This window comes from Sparus aurata, chromosome 3 (genome assembly GCF_900880675.1).
Source record: "Sparus aurata chromosome 3, fSpaAur1.1, whole genome shotgun sequence".
NCBI classification, from domain to species: Eukaryota; Metazoa; Chordata; class Actinopteri; order Spariformes; family Sparidae; genus Sparus; species Sparus aurata.
In genome coordinates this window covers 3,095,605-3,110,746 of record NC_044189.1, presented here as the reverse complement: position 1 = coordinate 3,110,746, position 15,142 = coordinate 3,095,605, and the positions used below count along the sequence as shown (strand labels likewise).

At 41.6% G+C, this 15,142-nt stretch overlaps 3 gene segments (V, D, J or C); all 3 read left to right on the top strand.

The window, feature by feature from the left end:
• Positions 1 to 2,501: 2,501 nt before the first annotated feature.
• LOC115579349 (Ig kappa chain V region 2717-like) lies at positions 2,502 to 2,986 on the top strand. The segment is given in 2 exon segments: positions 2,502 to 2,553; positions 2,660 to 2,986. Coding segments are annotated over 2 exon segments (375 nt in total).
• A 3,328-nt stretch (positions 2,987 to 6,314) lies between these two features.
• Positions 6,315 to 6,967, top strand: LOC115579512 (immunoglobulin kappa variable 3-15-like). The segment is given in 2 exon segments: positions 6,315 to 6,444; positions 6,660 to 6,967. Coding segments are annotated over 2 exon segments (360 nt in total).
• A 7,687-nt stretch (positions 6,968 to 14,654) lies between these two features.
• On the top strand, positions 14,655 to 15,142 carry LOC115579522 (Ig kappa chain V region 3381-like). The segment is given in 2 exon segments: positions 14,655 to 14,706; positions 14,814 to 15,142. Coding segments are annotated over 2 exon segments (381 nt in total).

Sequence of the window (15,142 nt, the reverse complement as noted above, 5' to 3'; positions counted from 1 at the left end):
ACTGCAGTTGGGTACAGGGCTTTAAGGGTCCACCACATGGAGGATGGAGCATGTTACTCCAGCTGTAATGCTTCATATTGTCTTACAGACGTTTGTCCACTGTAGTGCACACCATGCATAAAAAGGGATACATATTTGTATACATGGTCTACATGTGTGTCGCATGAAGGGGCTTCAGTTTACATTTCATTGTGCACCTTGGATTGCAACATGTCAAATAAATTAACGTCATTACCTTGAATTAGTGCAGGAAAAACTAAAACTTCCTGTTGCTTTAACTGGAAATTTGTATAACTTTAAACAAATTCTCAGACTGGAAACACAGGTGGTAGTTTGCATTTTTTACAGTGTGATCACATCTTCTACTGCAGACACAGATAATTCAAACCACATATTTATTAGAAACACATATTCCATTGAACATTTTCTGTGATGTGCAGTCTAAACAACAACAAAAACAATATAAATCTACATGTGAATATGTAAATGTGTAGCTCAGTATCATGATACGTTGAGGACAGCTACAGTTGACCGACTCTGTGTGTTTGCATATGTGTCCTGCCTCTCTGCTCCCAGCCGTTAAGAGGCCAGTGTTGATCAGTGGCCGTCCAGGCCTTTCACAGCCACTGACACGCCGTTTTTTATCATGATAACTACCCATACCACCATTTAGCCTGGTATCAACAGAGAGATGGAGAAACTCCTAAACTCCTAATTTACAGGGCTAGCACTCGAGCATCAGGGATTCCAGGTCGTTTTACAGGCAGTGGATCAAACTCTGCCTTCACTCTGACCATCAGTGGAGTTCAGGCTGAAGATGCAGCAGTTTACTACTGTCAGAGTGCTCACTGGATCAACAGTCAGTATGTGTTCACACAGTGAAAAACCGTCATACAAAAACCTCCCTCAGTCAGACTGAACAGAAACTGAACTGACTGCTGCAGCTGGAAGCTACTGCAGAGACTGATACACTTCACTGAGGACACACACATACATTATTATCACTATTATCCAAAAAATGTGTGAAAACATCAAACCATATTTCCAATAACCTCATTCAGTAGAGACAGATTAAGTACGCAAAGATTAAAGGTAATTTGGCATCAAAAATTGAACAGATTAACAGATGATATGTGCTGATGAAGTCTTGTTATGCATCAGTTCTGCATATTTGTAAAATAGGGACATCTGTCCTGAGCAGCAGCAGAAAATTCCTCCCCAAAATAAGATCACCAGGCATCCCGAAAAACACAAGCACTGTTTCACCCAAGCAGGCTCACTAACTAGGTAGGAATGAAACAAGCCATGAATATTTGAACAGAAATGCCATAATCTGTTATGAGATGAAACATAGTAGAACATATGACACCGATAACTTTAAAATCATTAACTTATAGGTTTAGTCAGCAGTGACCTGAATAACTTCACCATCAATAGCTGGAAGAGAGAAATGCTCTGTTTGAGATTTAAAGACTTTAACTATTAATATATGATGGTCAGCTGTGACCTGAATTTCTTAGCCAGCAATAACTTGAGGACAACAAGGCCCTGCTTAATTTTCAAAGGTTTCAGACAGCAATGGCAAATGGTCAGCAATGACTTCTATAGCAATAAATGTAACAATATTACACATTCTAATCAACATATTATGAGTCTGCATGTGTCGTCCAACTGTAGACCTACTTCATGTTGTATAACTGATTATAAACAAGCAGATTTTTACATGCATCATGATATACATAACTTACCAAGCAAAGAGGAGTAGATTAAAAACAATAGGTTTCATGTTACATATTACCAAAGACCTTTATTGTACAGAGGACTTTAGAAATACTGTCCAATCTCTAAAAGCCTGTTACCTGTCTAGCTGAGATAAATCAAGACCCAGCTGCTGTTAAAGAACAACAGCAATGTTCCTCATGCCTGTTGAGGTAAAGAAAAACAAACTTCCCACAAATGGTTCTTTGATGCAGGTATGCTAGATGGGGAAAATCAAGACCAAATGCTATTTTAGAATATACTGGAGTATATAGTTCTCCTGGCACGAGACATTGGTACGATAAAGACAATGTTTCAGTTTGGAAAGGCACCTTGGAAACTCTGAACCCAGACGAAATGATGGATTGAAGTGAACATGAAGGAATTAGATTAACAAGCAGCTTAAGGCAGTTGAATGTTCATGACTGTTGAGTAAAGCCTATCCTTGAAGAGATCGAAAAGATATAATGGGACAATGTATTTCTTTTTCAATGTGGGTTAAAGAATTTAAATATCTTTCTCTGAATACCATCCGTAAGTTAGTTATTGGATGTATCAGACAAAACTCATGGGGAGGGTCCAGGGCGACATAACTGAAGCATTTCCATAGAGAGCCACTTTGCATCAGCAGCACCATGCTCCAGTGCTCTGGGAGAGTTTATAGTCCTGAGAGTTGAACACTGGATGACTGACAGCTGTCCTTCATGACAACAGAAGACACAGAAATCCTCCTCATCAAAAACATGACTTTGATCTGCGTCCTCATCTGGACTCTCCTCTGCTGCTGCTTCACAGGTAAAGTCCAGAGAATCAAACTCCTCTCCTCTATCAACATCCGTCCCTCTGAAATGAAGCCCACAAAACCATGACGCTGCTTTATGTTTTGTCTCTGTGTCCTCAGAGTCCAGAGGTCAGTACACACTGACTCAGCCTGGAGCAGTGAGCTCTGCTCTGGGAGGCTCCGTCACCATCAACTGTCGGACCAGTCAGAATGTTTATAATGGGAATCACTTATACTGGTACCAACAGAGAGATGGAGAAACTCCTAAACTTCTCATTTACTATGCTAGCAGTCGAGCATCAGGGATTCCAGGTCGTTTTACAGGGAGTGGATCAAACTCTGCCTTCACTCTGACCATCAGTGGAGTTCAGGCTGAAGATGCAGCAGTTTACTACTGTCAGAGTTGGCATTACCCCAACAGTCAGTGGGTGTGCACACAGTGAAAAACCGTCGTACAAAAACCTCCCTCAGTCAGACTGAACAGAAACTGAACTGACTGCTGCAGCTGGAAGCTACTGCAGAGACTGATACACTTCACTGAGGACACACACACACACACACACACACACACACACACACACACACACATTAAACTATCTTTACTCTTACCACTAATGAACATGATTAAAAAAAAATATGAATAGAAATCAAAATATTTTCTGTCTAATCCACAATAGTATCCAACTTTGGATAGTTAACGAGAGATGTCTTGGTCATGACCTTTGACCTCAGCTACATATTGGAACACATTTATATTAACCACATTCAATTAAAAAAACACATCAACACACAGATCTGCTTTACAAACCTTCATTGTCAATCATGGACCCAGTTCAACATGTGCATATGGAAAGTCACATCACATGAAGACAGGTGTATTAAGTAAAGAAAATATTTGCAAATTCAAAAAGAATCTTCAAGAATCTTGTTCACAGATGAACAAATTACATGTAATGATTACTCTTGAATAAAGTATTTGGTGCAGCTTCTCTATAGGGAGATTTTTTAATTGTGGAACGTCCGTCTTGAGCAAAAACAGGAGAATTCCCCTCAAAATGAATGGGGCAAGACATCCAAAGACAACAGCCAAATATTTCCACCAAGGAAGCTCACTGACCAAGCAGGAATGAAACAACCAATGTTTATTTAAATGCAATAATCTGTTATGAGACCAAACTCAGCAACACAGCCTGAAATCAAATAAACAGAATACATAACAATCAAGCGAAATGTGAAAGGCCTCAATTAAACAACGGTGTCTGAAATCTTTTTAGAGTAGGACATAAAACAAGAGAATGAAACAGAAAATATATATATACATATAAACAACAGTGTACCATTAATGTTTTTCTTCACCTGAATAGGCTTTAGCCAGCAATGGTGAATGGTCAGCAATGACATGAACAACCCCACCATCAGAGACTAGAGGAGAGAAATGCCCCGCTTTATATTTAAAGACTTTAAGTATTAATGTATAATGGTCAGCTGTGAACTGAATATCATAGTCAGCAATAGCTTGAGGACAACAATGTCCAAGTTGAGATATGAAAGATGTAGACAGCAAAAGCAAACAGTCAGCAGTGACTTAAATAGTAAGAAATTGAACAATATGATACATTCAAATCAACACATCCTAATTCTGGATCACTCACCAAACTTTAGACCTATTTATAGCTGTATCTAGGATGGAAGTGCAAATTCTTACATGCATCATGATGTGCAAGCAAAGGGGAGTTGATTGAAAACAGTCTGCAAGGTTTTAGAACATACCCTTCTTGTACAGAGGAATTTAGATAAACAGGCCCATCCTTCAAAGCCTGTTACCCGTGTAGTAAATCAAGTCCTAGTCGCTATTTTAGAATTACATCAATCATCCTTGTCCCTTGCATTGAGGTAAAGAATTCCTCGGCCACGTTGACAGACTATGATCACAAATAGTTCCTTGTTGCAAGTATGCTCGTTGTGGATAATCAACACCAGCTGCTATTCTAGACTTTACAGGAAACACTTTCTTCTGGCACAGGAAGACCCTAGTACTATGAAGACAATGTTTTAATTTGCTACGGAGAACTGATGAATATGCAACCTATCCCAACATGTGTGAGACGTGTGACTATAATCACAGGACCCAGAAGAAAAGACTAATGAGAACATTAAGCTGTGAGCAGTGTTTCCCCTACTATTGTACAGACCTGCCGCCAGGCCAAAAAAAAATCAATATGCCAAAAATAAGCCACCTATCAGTTCATTAATAAATCCATAATCATTTACATTAGGAGCGCCTCTGTGCAGCGCAACGCAAGTCAACCTGCTTCGTTGCCTAGTAACGATGTGAGTGCCGCTGCTGAGAGTGCGGGCACATATTCTGGGATGTTAAAGGTTTGTTAGCTAACCAACTATGGCGCCGCCAAAGAAAAGAAAAAGTATCGCGGGTGACAGACAACTAAATAGAAAGAAATTCTTCTGCCGGACTCCGGAGCCAAGGAAAATAGATGAAGGGAGAGTAACAGAGGCAACTCCAGAAAAAATGACAGGTGCAGGTGAGACGGAAGAAAGGGGGGCAGATTGCAGTGGAGAGGGGGGCTGCTCGAGGACCGTTACTGCCCCTGACACCGGTCCGACTGCCGACCCATGTCTGGCGGGTGACTGCAGGCCCGAACCGACTGGTAACGTTGACCCAGCAAAAAAAAAAACAAAAAAAAAAAACAGCTGAACACAGAACATCTGACTGGGATCCCAAATGGCTTAATAACCATAACTACAGCCCTTGGTTGTACCACACTCCCCATAGTAAGTTTACAATTTGTCGTTTAGCTTATATTTTTGTTCTGATTGAGGAGCTTCTCTCTCCCTTTTTTTTTTTTTTTTTGGTAAGCAATAATGATGAAAATAACAGATAATAGGCTAGTTTTCTCAGGCATTGTCAAATGTATGTAACTGTTATAATAAAATGAATAAAAAACGTAGGATATGTGTTGGTTAAAAACAATATTTATAACTGATAGAATGTCAATTATGTGTAGGGATGTTTTGTCGCTTATGCCGTCAGCATAAGCAGCCTGTTAAAAGAGGACCATCCCAGAGGGTTTTCATTGAAAAGATGTGCTTGCTGCCCATATGGGTTCAGACCACCACGCTGCAGCTTTTCAGGCCCATGCAACTTTGATTAAAGGTTAGAATAAGCCTAAGGATTTTATTTAGGTGATATCATTCAGCAATATAGGCCTACAATGATATTTAATGTAAATGTTTGTTATTGCTGTATTTTGCAAATCAGATGTTAAGAGTTTTTTCGGTGGGTACCACCAGACCTGAAAAAATTCTAGGGGAAACACTGTGTGAGGAATTAAACCAATGCAGAACTTTTAAAGAAGAAATGATAATCATCAGCTGAGTCAGTTGCCCAGTTGCCAAAATGTTATTACATCGACTTGAGACAAAGAAATCTGTCCAACTGTAACTGATAAAAACTTCTATGTTTTTTGGATCTGCCCACATGTCCAATACTTCTGGTAGGAGTTTAATGAACAAGAGATTTGAGATCCTCAGGCTCAGCATCCCCTCATCCATCATCCCTGCTGTACTTGGTGAAATATGCACACATTAAACATGTAAATATGTCAAAACAACAGCAATATTGATATCAATAATGACTGTCAACAAACAAATAAGTTCACGACCAGACTTGAACATCCTCTCCATGTAAATATGTAAATATGTTGAGGACAGCTACAGTTGACTGACTCTGTGTGTTTGCATATGTGTCCTGCCTCTCTGCTCCCAGCCGTTAAGAGGCCAGTGTTGATCAGTGGCTGTCCAGGCCTTTCACAGCCACTGACACGCCGGCAGCACAATGATGATGTCACTGCTTCTACTGCTGGCCACCCTGGGGCTCCTTGTTCAGGGTGAGACTCTCTGCTGAAAACTTTGCTTCAGGATGCCACCAGGTTCACCACAGTGATGTTCTGCTATGATGGAGAATCACTGAAACAAGCAGCATGGACCTTCTTCCATCTGTTCTCCATGTTAAAGAAATGATCCTCTTCTGTTTGGATGTTGATCGTCTTTCTCCAAACTGGATTTGTCTCAATAACTCTTCTCCTCTTTTTCATGTTTTCAGATTCATCAGGAGAAATCATCCTGACTCAGTCTCCTGGAGCTCAGTCTGTTGCTCCAGGACAGACTGTTTCTATCAGATGCAAATCCAGCACACTTATAGGTGATGACATTAACTGGTACCTTCAGAAACATGGAGAAGCTCCTAAACTCCTGATTTATGATACTACATATCGTCACTCAGGAGTTTCAGATCGTTTTCATGCAACGGCACATCAGACCGACTTCACTCTGACCATCAGTGGAGTTCAGGCTGAAGATGCAGGAGTTTACTACTGTCAGCAGCATAACAGCCGCCCGTTCACACAGTGATACAGCGTCATACAAAAACCTCCTTCAGCTAAAGAGGAACTGGTCTGAATTCACAGATGCAAGCTGCAGAAAACTGAAAGACAGTATATGACTACAATACACATCATGACATCATCTTAGTCTAACATATTACACTGATAATCATAACTATTAAAAAAAGAAATATTAGATTTTTTAAGGGAACATTTAAATGTTTAACCTCCTCTGACTTTGATCTCAACTGATTCATCAGGTAAGCTAATTTAGATTATACATCAGTCCTTTTCTTCTTTATGATTGTTTCTTCAGTGTTTTGTGAGATTATTCCCAATATGTATCAAAAAATATATATATATGTAAAAATACACATTACGGTACTGCATCATTAAATCTACAGTATATCAAGCATTTAATATTTAATTACAGAGTTAGGTTGGATCCCAATATTTTTTTCATTATTGTTGCATGCAGCTTTAAATTGAATTTTTCTTTTTTGGGGGGGGGAGTTTTTATTTGTATGATAACTTATTAGTGGTCCATCTGTCATCTTTGTCTTTTATCTCTGTGCTTGAGATTTGAAAAAAAAATAGGGGAATTTGAATATGTTTGTTTTTTTGTAAATAGATAACATTGTTTAAGATAGCATAACGTCATCCTGCATACTCTGATGTGCTTTTTTATTTTCCCAATAATTTCATACTATATTTTGATTGTTATACATTCATTTCAGTCTGATACTTTTTTTTTATGAAGCTCAATATCACAATTAATAACTTAACGTCACCAGTTGTTAAAATCTGCAGAGCATATGACTATAAGAATAATGTTAATTTGTTGTGATGACAGAAATAGTGAGTGAGACAGAAAGACACAAAGTTGCAGAAGGAGAGAGAAACCAGTAAATGTAACCAATAAAACAACTCAACCCACTGCAGAGAGAGAGATTAATAAAGTTCATATGACTTCAACTAAACTTCATCCTGTTGGCTGCAGCAGAGGAGCTTCTAGTTCTGTTGGTCTTCCTCAGATTGGATGAAACTAATCTTGAATGTTTCACTTCCCTCTCTGAGCTCAGTAACCATGGCAACAGACAGGCATCACTGCTGAACCATGACGACAGACAGGTTTCAGTACTAAAGATAAAAAGATAAAGGTTGCATTTTGTTCCTCTGACGTATTTATGTTAAAAACCCAAATTAACAGAGAAATCAACAATGGTATGCTGCTGAATAATGATCTAATCAAGTGATTGATCGATTGATAACCAGCATGATGAGAGTAATCCAAGTCCCTGTTGGAGTCAGTCAGAGCATTTCCATAGAGAGCCACTTTGCATCAGCAGCACCATGCTCCAGTGCTCTGGGAGAGTTTATAGTCCTGAGAGTTGAACACTGGATGACTGACAGCTGTCCTTCATGACAACAGAAGACACAGAAATCCTCCTCATCAAAAACATGACTTTGATCTGCGTCCTCATCTGGACTCTCCTCTGCTGCTGCTTCACAGGTAAAGTCCAGAGAATCAAACTCCTCTCCTCTATCAACATCCGTCCCTCTGAAATGAAGCCCACAAAACCATGACGCTGCTTTATGTTTTTGTCTCTGTGTCCTCAGAGTCCAGAGGTCAGGTCACAGTGACTCTGCCTGGAGCAGTGAGCTCTGCTCTGGGAGGCTTCGTCACCATCAACTGTAGGACCAGTCAGGATGTTAATACTTGGAGCAGCTACCACCTTTTAGCCTGGTACCAACAGAGAGATGGAGAAACTCCTAAACTCCTAATTTACTATGCTAGCACTCGAGCATCAGGGATTCCAGTTCGTTTTACAGGCAGTGGATCAAACACTGACTTCACTCTGACCATCAGTGGAGTTCAGGCTGAAGATACAGCAGTTTACTACTGTCTGTGGGAATTCTATGTCAACAGTCAGTATTCGTTCACACAGTGAAAAACCGTCGTACAAAAACCTCCCTCAGTCAGACTGAACAGAAACTGAACTGACTGCTGCAGCTGGAAGCTACTGCAGGACTGATACACTTCACTGAGAACACACACACACACACACACACACACACACACACAGGGAAACACACACCAGTAGTTCACTAAAAGGCCCAAAGATAAATCACAGTATCTTTCTTGAATTGAAAATTGAGGTTGTATGCAGATGACATCCTGCTATATGATACAAAACCCTCCTCATCCCTTTTTCAGTTTTGGGTTAGATAGTTATCGATGTTTTTCTTGGAACCATCACTCCCATTTTAAATGACTAAGAAATTAAGAAATATTAGATCTCCTAAACAGCAACTTTGGGGGGCAACTCACAAAGGACCAGGTGTTAAAGCGTATTCTGGCTGACCTCCCATGGAGGATAATTCAATTTCAGATGTGGAAATGGCAAAAGACTGCCTCATTTATATTTATCGTATTCACCAATAACAAGAGATAGCCTTCGATACACAGGTTTGTTAATAAAAATTCAAGTTTATTTCAAGATTATGAACAGGAAAGAAACAACTGACAGATGTTTGATATTGTGGGAAGGTTAAACTAACACAAATGTCTTCATTTTAGATTATTCTGAAAACAAATAAACATTTCATGCTGATGTTAATTTCACAGAAGAAACAAAAGAACTAATAGAACTTCAAAGAGATCTTCATTTTAATTGTTTATCTTCCAAAACCTCCTCGTCTCTGTTGACCTTTGGTAGGACGACTTGATGGGTGAATGCCTGGAAGTTTGCTCGGAGATTGGTTGAAAATGTTTGCTACTGGAACACCCTTGGAAAACAAATGGCTGAGAGATAAGCAGGTTTCAGTCTGGAGGGAAGACTCCTGCTCATGGACCACAGCAGGGAATGTGTGCAGCTTTCCATCTGATGGAGGCTCCTCTCAAAGCTCAACTGCATCTCAGCCAGTTCCCCCTGCAGCCTGTCAAACCAGGCACGCTGAATGTCCAAGAAGTCCTGATAATCCAACATTCGACCCCATTCCTTTGGTGGTGTGGTGGCATGTGAGGAAGTGCTGGGATATGGGGACATGCTGGTATATGGGGAGTTGCTGGGGGACATATGGTGATGTGGTGGTTTGCGAGGACCAGGTGGTATACTGGAACATGAAAGCATGTGAGGACATTGCTTTCTGTTGACCACCTTCCTCGTCCATTGCTGGTGGTCACGAAGCTGCCAGTAAAGCAGACTAGAACAGCTGCTCATCATGTTTTATGATATTATAAATATAAAATTGTGAAATACAACATCTTACGGAAATTCCATTAAGAAACTTCTCTGTGTCTCCACCTGGCCTACCTCATGTCATTCCCCCTTTCTCTTTCTCCCAGTTTGGAGACTCACTCTCTGAAATCTCCACCTCCAGCAGCACTTCATCAGAGTTATTTTCTCCCACATGGTTCCTTGCCTGACATATATAAAGTCCAGTATTGGACCGCTCCAGAGAGGTTAAAGACAGGACCTGTCCTGAGGCCACCTTGAGTAGGGAGCTGGAGGCAGTCCTCCTGTACAGGTGTATCTGCCTGCAGCTGGGTTGGCAGTACTGCTGCAGGTCAGGTTTACACTGCTGCCCTCTGCAAGGCTGCCAATGTGACTGACCTCAATTAACACATTCACATTCACATTCAGAGAAGGTGTTATATATTAATGCTTAGATTACCATAGAAATTAAAAATACTCAATTTTTCACATTGTTTCTGGATTATGATCCTGTTTTGTCAAACACAAATTTAAATCTGCACCTCTACAACTTGTGTAAAGGAAATGCAAGAAAATTAGTTAATTATTACACAAGTGTGGTACTCACATACAGCATTGCTTCGTCTGTGGACCAGTATTTTATCTCCATAATGTAAACTTGTCAACTTCAACAAATTTCAGTATCATGAAGGTGATGTCCATTGTCATTTAAAAATACATGTGTTTAAGGTACTTTCACTCAGAAAATGTATAAAAATATGTTATAAAGATCTGAATACATTTAATTGTAACACCTGGAGTTTAGGATTATTCCAGATGATGCCATATCTCTGAATTACAAGCAGATATAAATAATCAACTGCAGTTGGGTACAGGACTTTAAGGGTCCATCACATGGAGGATGGGACATGTTACTCCAGCTTTATTGCTTCATATTGTCTTACAGATATTTGTCCACTGTAGTGCACACTGTGCATAAAAAGGAATACATATTTGTATAGATGATCTACATGTGTGTCGCATTAAGGGGCTACAGTAAACAGCTCATTATGCACATTGGATTGCAACATGTCACGTAAATTAACTTCATAACCTTGAATTAGTGCAGAAAAAACTCAAACTTCCTGTTGCTTTAACTGGAAATTTGTATAACTTAAAATTAAGTCTTTCACTGGAAACACAGATGGTAGTTTGCATTTTTTACAGTGTGATCACATCTTCTACTGCAGACACAGATAATTCACAACCACATGTTTATTAGAAACACCGATTCCATTGAACACTTTCTGTGATGTCAGTTTAAACAAAAACAATATAAATCTACATGTGAATATGTAAATGTGTAGGTCAGTATCATGACATGTTGAGGACAGCTACAGTCGACTGACTCTGTGTGTTTGCATATGTGTCCTGCCTCTCTGCTCCCAGCCGTTAAGAGGCCAGTGTTGATCAGTGGCTGTCCAGGCCTTTCACAGCCACTGACACGCCGGCAGCACAATGATGATGTCACTGGTTCTACTGCTGGCCACCCTGGGGCTCCTTGTTCAGGGTGAGACTCTCTGCTGAAAACTTTGCTTCAGGATGCCACCAGGTTCACCACAGTGATGTTCTGCTATGATGGAGAAACACTGAAACAAGCAGCATTGACCTTCTTCCATCTGTTCTCCATGTTAAAGAAATGATCCTCTTCTGTTTGGATGTTGATTGTCTTTCTCCAAACTGGATTTGTCTCATTAACCCTTCTCCTCTTTTTCATGTTTCTCAGATTCATCAGGACAAGTCACCGTGACTCAGTCTCCTGGAGCTCAGTCTGTTGCTCCAGGACAGACTGTTTCTATCAGATGTAAAGTCAGCCCAAGTACCGGTTACTGCTTCCAGTGGTACCTTCAGAAAACTGGAGAAGCTCCTACACTCCTTATTAGATGTGGCTCAACACGACATTCTGGAGTTTCAGATCGTTTCAGTGGGTCAGGCTCTGGGACTGATTACACTCTGACCATCAGTGGAGTTCAGGCTGAAGATGCAGCAGTTTACTACTGTCAGAGTCTTCATATCATCAACAGTCAGTATGTGTTCACACAGTGAAAAACCGTCGTACAAAAACCTCCCTCAGTCAGACTGAACAGAAACGGAACTGACTGCTGCAGCTGGAAGCTACTGCAGAGACTGATACACTTCACTGAGGACACACACACACACACACACACACACACACACACACACACACACACACACACACACACACACACACACACAGAGGCAGCAGATAATTCCTCCCCAAAATAAGAGGGTCAGACATTAAAAAAAAACACAGGCAGTACTTCACCCAAGCAGGCTCACTAACCAAGCAGGAATGAAACGCCAAGAATATTTAAAACTTAAAATTATTAACTAAGAAGTTTTAGTCAGCAATAGTGAATTGTCAGGAGTCTCCTGAACAACTTCACCGTCAATCGCTGCTGTTATAGATTGACAGCAATGTTCCTCATCCCTTGAGTTGAGGGAAAGAATAACACATTTCCCACAAAGAGTTTCTTGACTATCCTTGATAGTCACTGAGGTGTTTGCACTCTACGACAGGTCCTCCTCAATCTGGATGCCCAGGAACCTGAAGTCAGAGGCCCTCTCCACATAATCTCCGCTGATGCACAGTTATAGAATGCTTTCCGTTTTCTTCCTGCAGAAGTCCACAATCAGCTCCTTCGTCTTGGGGGTGTTAAGGACCAAGTTATTGTCCCTGCACCACACAGTCAACTGCTCCACCTCCGCACTGTAGGCAGGCTCATCCCCCTCAGAAATGAGTCCCACCAATGTGGTGTCGTCTGCAAACTTCATGGTGGTTTTGCTCGAGTAGGCAGGGGTGTAATCATGAGTGTAGAGGGTGTAGAGTAGGGGGCTCAGCACACAGCCCTGTGGGGAGCCGGTGCTGATGCTGATGGATGCTGAGATGTGGGAGCTCACTCTCACCCTCTGAGAGCGATTTGTCAGGAAGTCCAGGATCCAGTGGCAGATGGAGGAAGACAGTCCCAGCCCCGTCAGTTTGGACTCCAGTCTTCGGGGGAGGATGGTGTTAAACACAGAGCTAAAATCAACAAAGAGCAGCCTTGCATAGCTCCCCTGCTGCTCCAGGTGGCTCAAAGCAGTGTGGAGGGCTGTTGCAATAGCATCCTCTGTAGATATGTTAGCCCTGTAAGCAAACTGGTGAGAGTCCGATGCAGGTGGTAGACTTGAGATTATGTGCCACCGAACCAGAGTTTTAAAACACTTAATAATAATTGGTGTAAGTGCCACTTACGGTAGTTATTCAGGCTGCTGACTGCGGGTTTTTTTGGCAGTGGAACAATAACAGAGGACTTCAGACAAGGTGGGATAGTGTACTGGGACAGGGACTGGTTGAAGATCCTGGTAAAGACAACAGCCAGCTGGTCTGCACAGGTCTTCAGTACACGTCCAGGTACGCCAACTGATCCAGCAGCTTTCCTCGGGTTCACCGCCCTCAGTGTGTGCCGCACCTCATGTTTCTCCAACATGAGGATGTTGTTACGCGTTGAGGGGAGTGATGTGGCTGCATTTAGTTGCTCCGCCCCAAATCGAGCAAAGAAAATGTTCAGTTCCTCCACCAGCAAGGCGTCTCCATCAGCCACTGTGAGGTTGTTGGATTTGTAGCCGGTGATGTGCTGCACCACCTGCCACACCTGCCTCGTGTTGTTGCTGCTGAGATATTGCTCTATCCTCCTCTGGTATGCTGTCTTGGCCCCCTGATGCCTCTCCTCAGGCTGGCTCTGGCAGCACTGTACTGTGACCCATCACCACACCTGAAGGCCTTGTTTCTCTCCTTCAGCAGGGTCCTGACCTCTCCAGTCATCCAGGGCTTTTGATTTGGATAGACCTGGATGAGCTTGTTGATGGTAACAGCATCCATGCAGAACTTGATATTGCTCAGACGGATGATGTGTAGTCCTCCAGGTCCTGGACAATGTTTCAGTTTGGAAATCAATCTTGGAAGCTCTGAACCCAGAAGAAATTATGAATTGATGTGAACATGAAGGGATTAGGATGGAGACTGTGAACTCGATATTTGAGCAGTAGTTCAGGAAATGGTTTTGCAAAAGCAACAAAATGATGTGATGTTGACAGCTAAAGTGCAAACTTCAGCTCAGTCCAAACTAAGAGCACAGAAGATAAGAAATTTTAAATAGCATGAAATCCTCACGCAAGTTATTAATTAGATGTCCCTGGTCTTTTTGAATTCGAATTTGTTTTTCTGAATTCCACCGGAAAACCATCTGTACGTTTATTCTTGGATGTATCAGACAAAACTCATGGGGAGGGTCCAGGTTGACATAACTGAAGCATTTCCATAGAGAGCCACTTTGCATCAGCAGCACCATGCTCCAGTGCTCTGGGAGAGTTTATAGTCCTGAGAGTTGAACACTGGATGACTGACAGCTGTCCTTCATGACAACAGAAGACACAGAAATCCTCCTCATCAAAAACATGACTTTGATCTGCGTCCTCATCTGGACTCTCCTCTGCTGCTGCTTCACAGGTAAAGTCCAGAGAATCAAACTCCTCTCCTCTATCAACATCCGTCCCTCTGAAATGAAGCCCACAAAACCATGACGCTGCTTTATGTTTTTGTCTCTGTGTCCTCAGAGTCCAGAGGTAAGATCACAGTGACTCAACCTGGAGCAGTGAGCTCTGCTCTGGGAGGCTCCGTCACCATCAACTGTAGGACCAGTCAGGATGTTTATATTGGGAGCTACCACTATTTAGCCTGGTACCAACAGAGAGATGGAGAAACTCCTAAACTTCTTATTGACAGGACTAGTTATCGAGCATCAGGGATTCCAGGTCGTTTTACAGGCAGTGGATCAAACTCTGCCTTCACTCTGACCATCAGTGGAGTTCAGGCTGAAGATGCAGCAGTTTACTACTGTCAGAGTTACCATGAAATCAACAGTCAGCTTGTGTTCACACAGTGA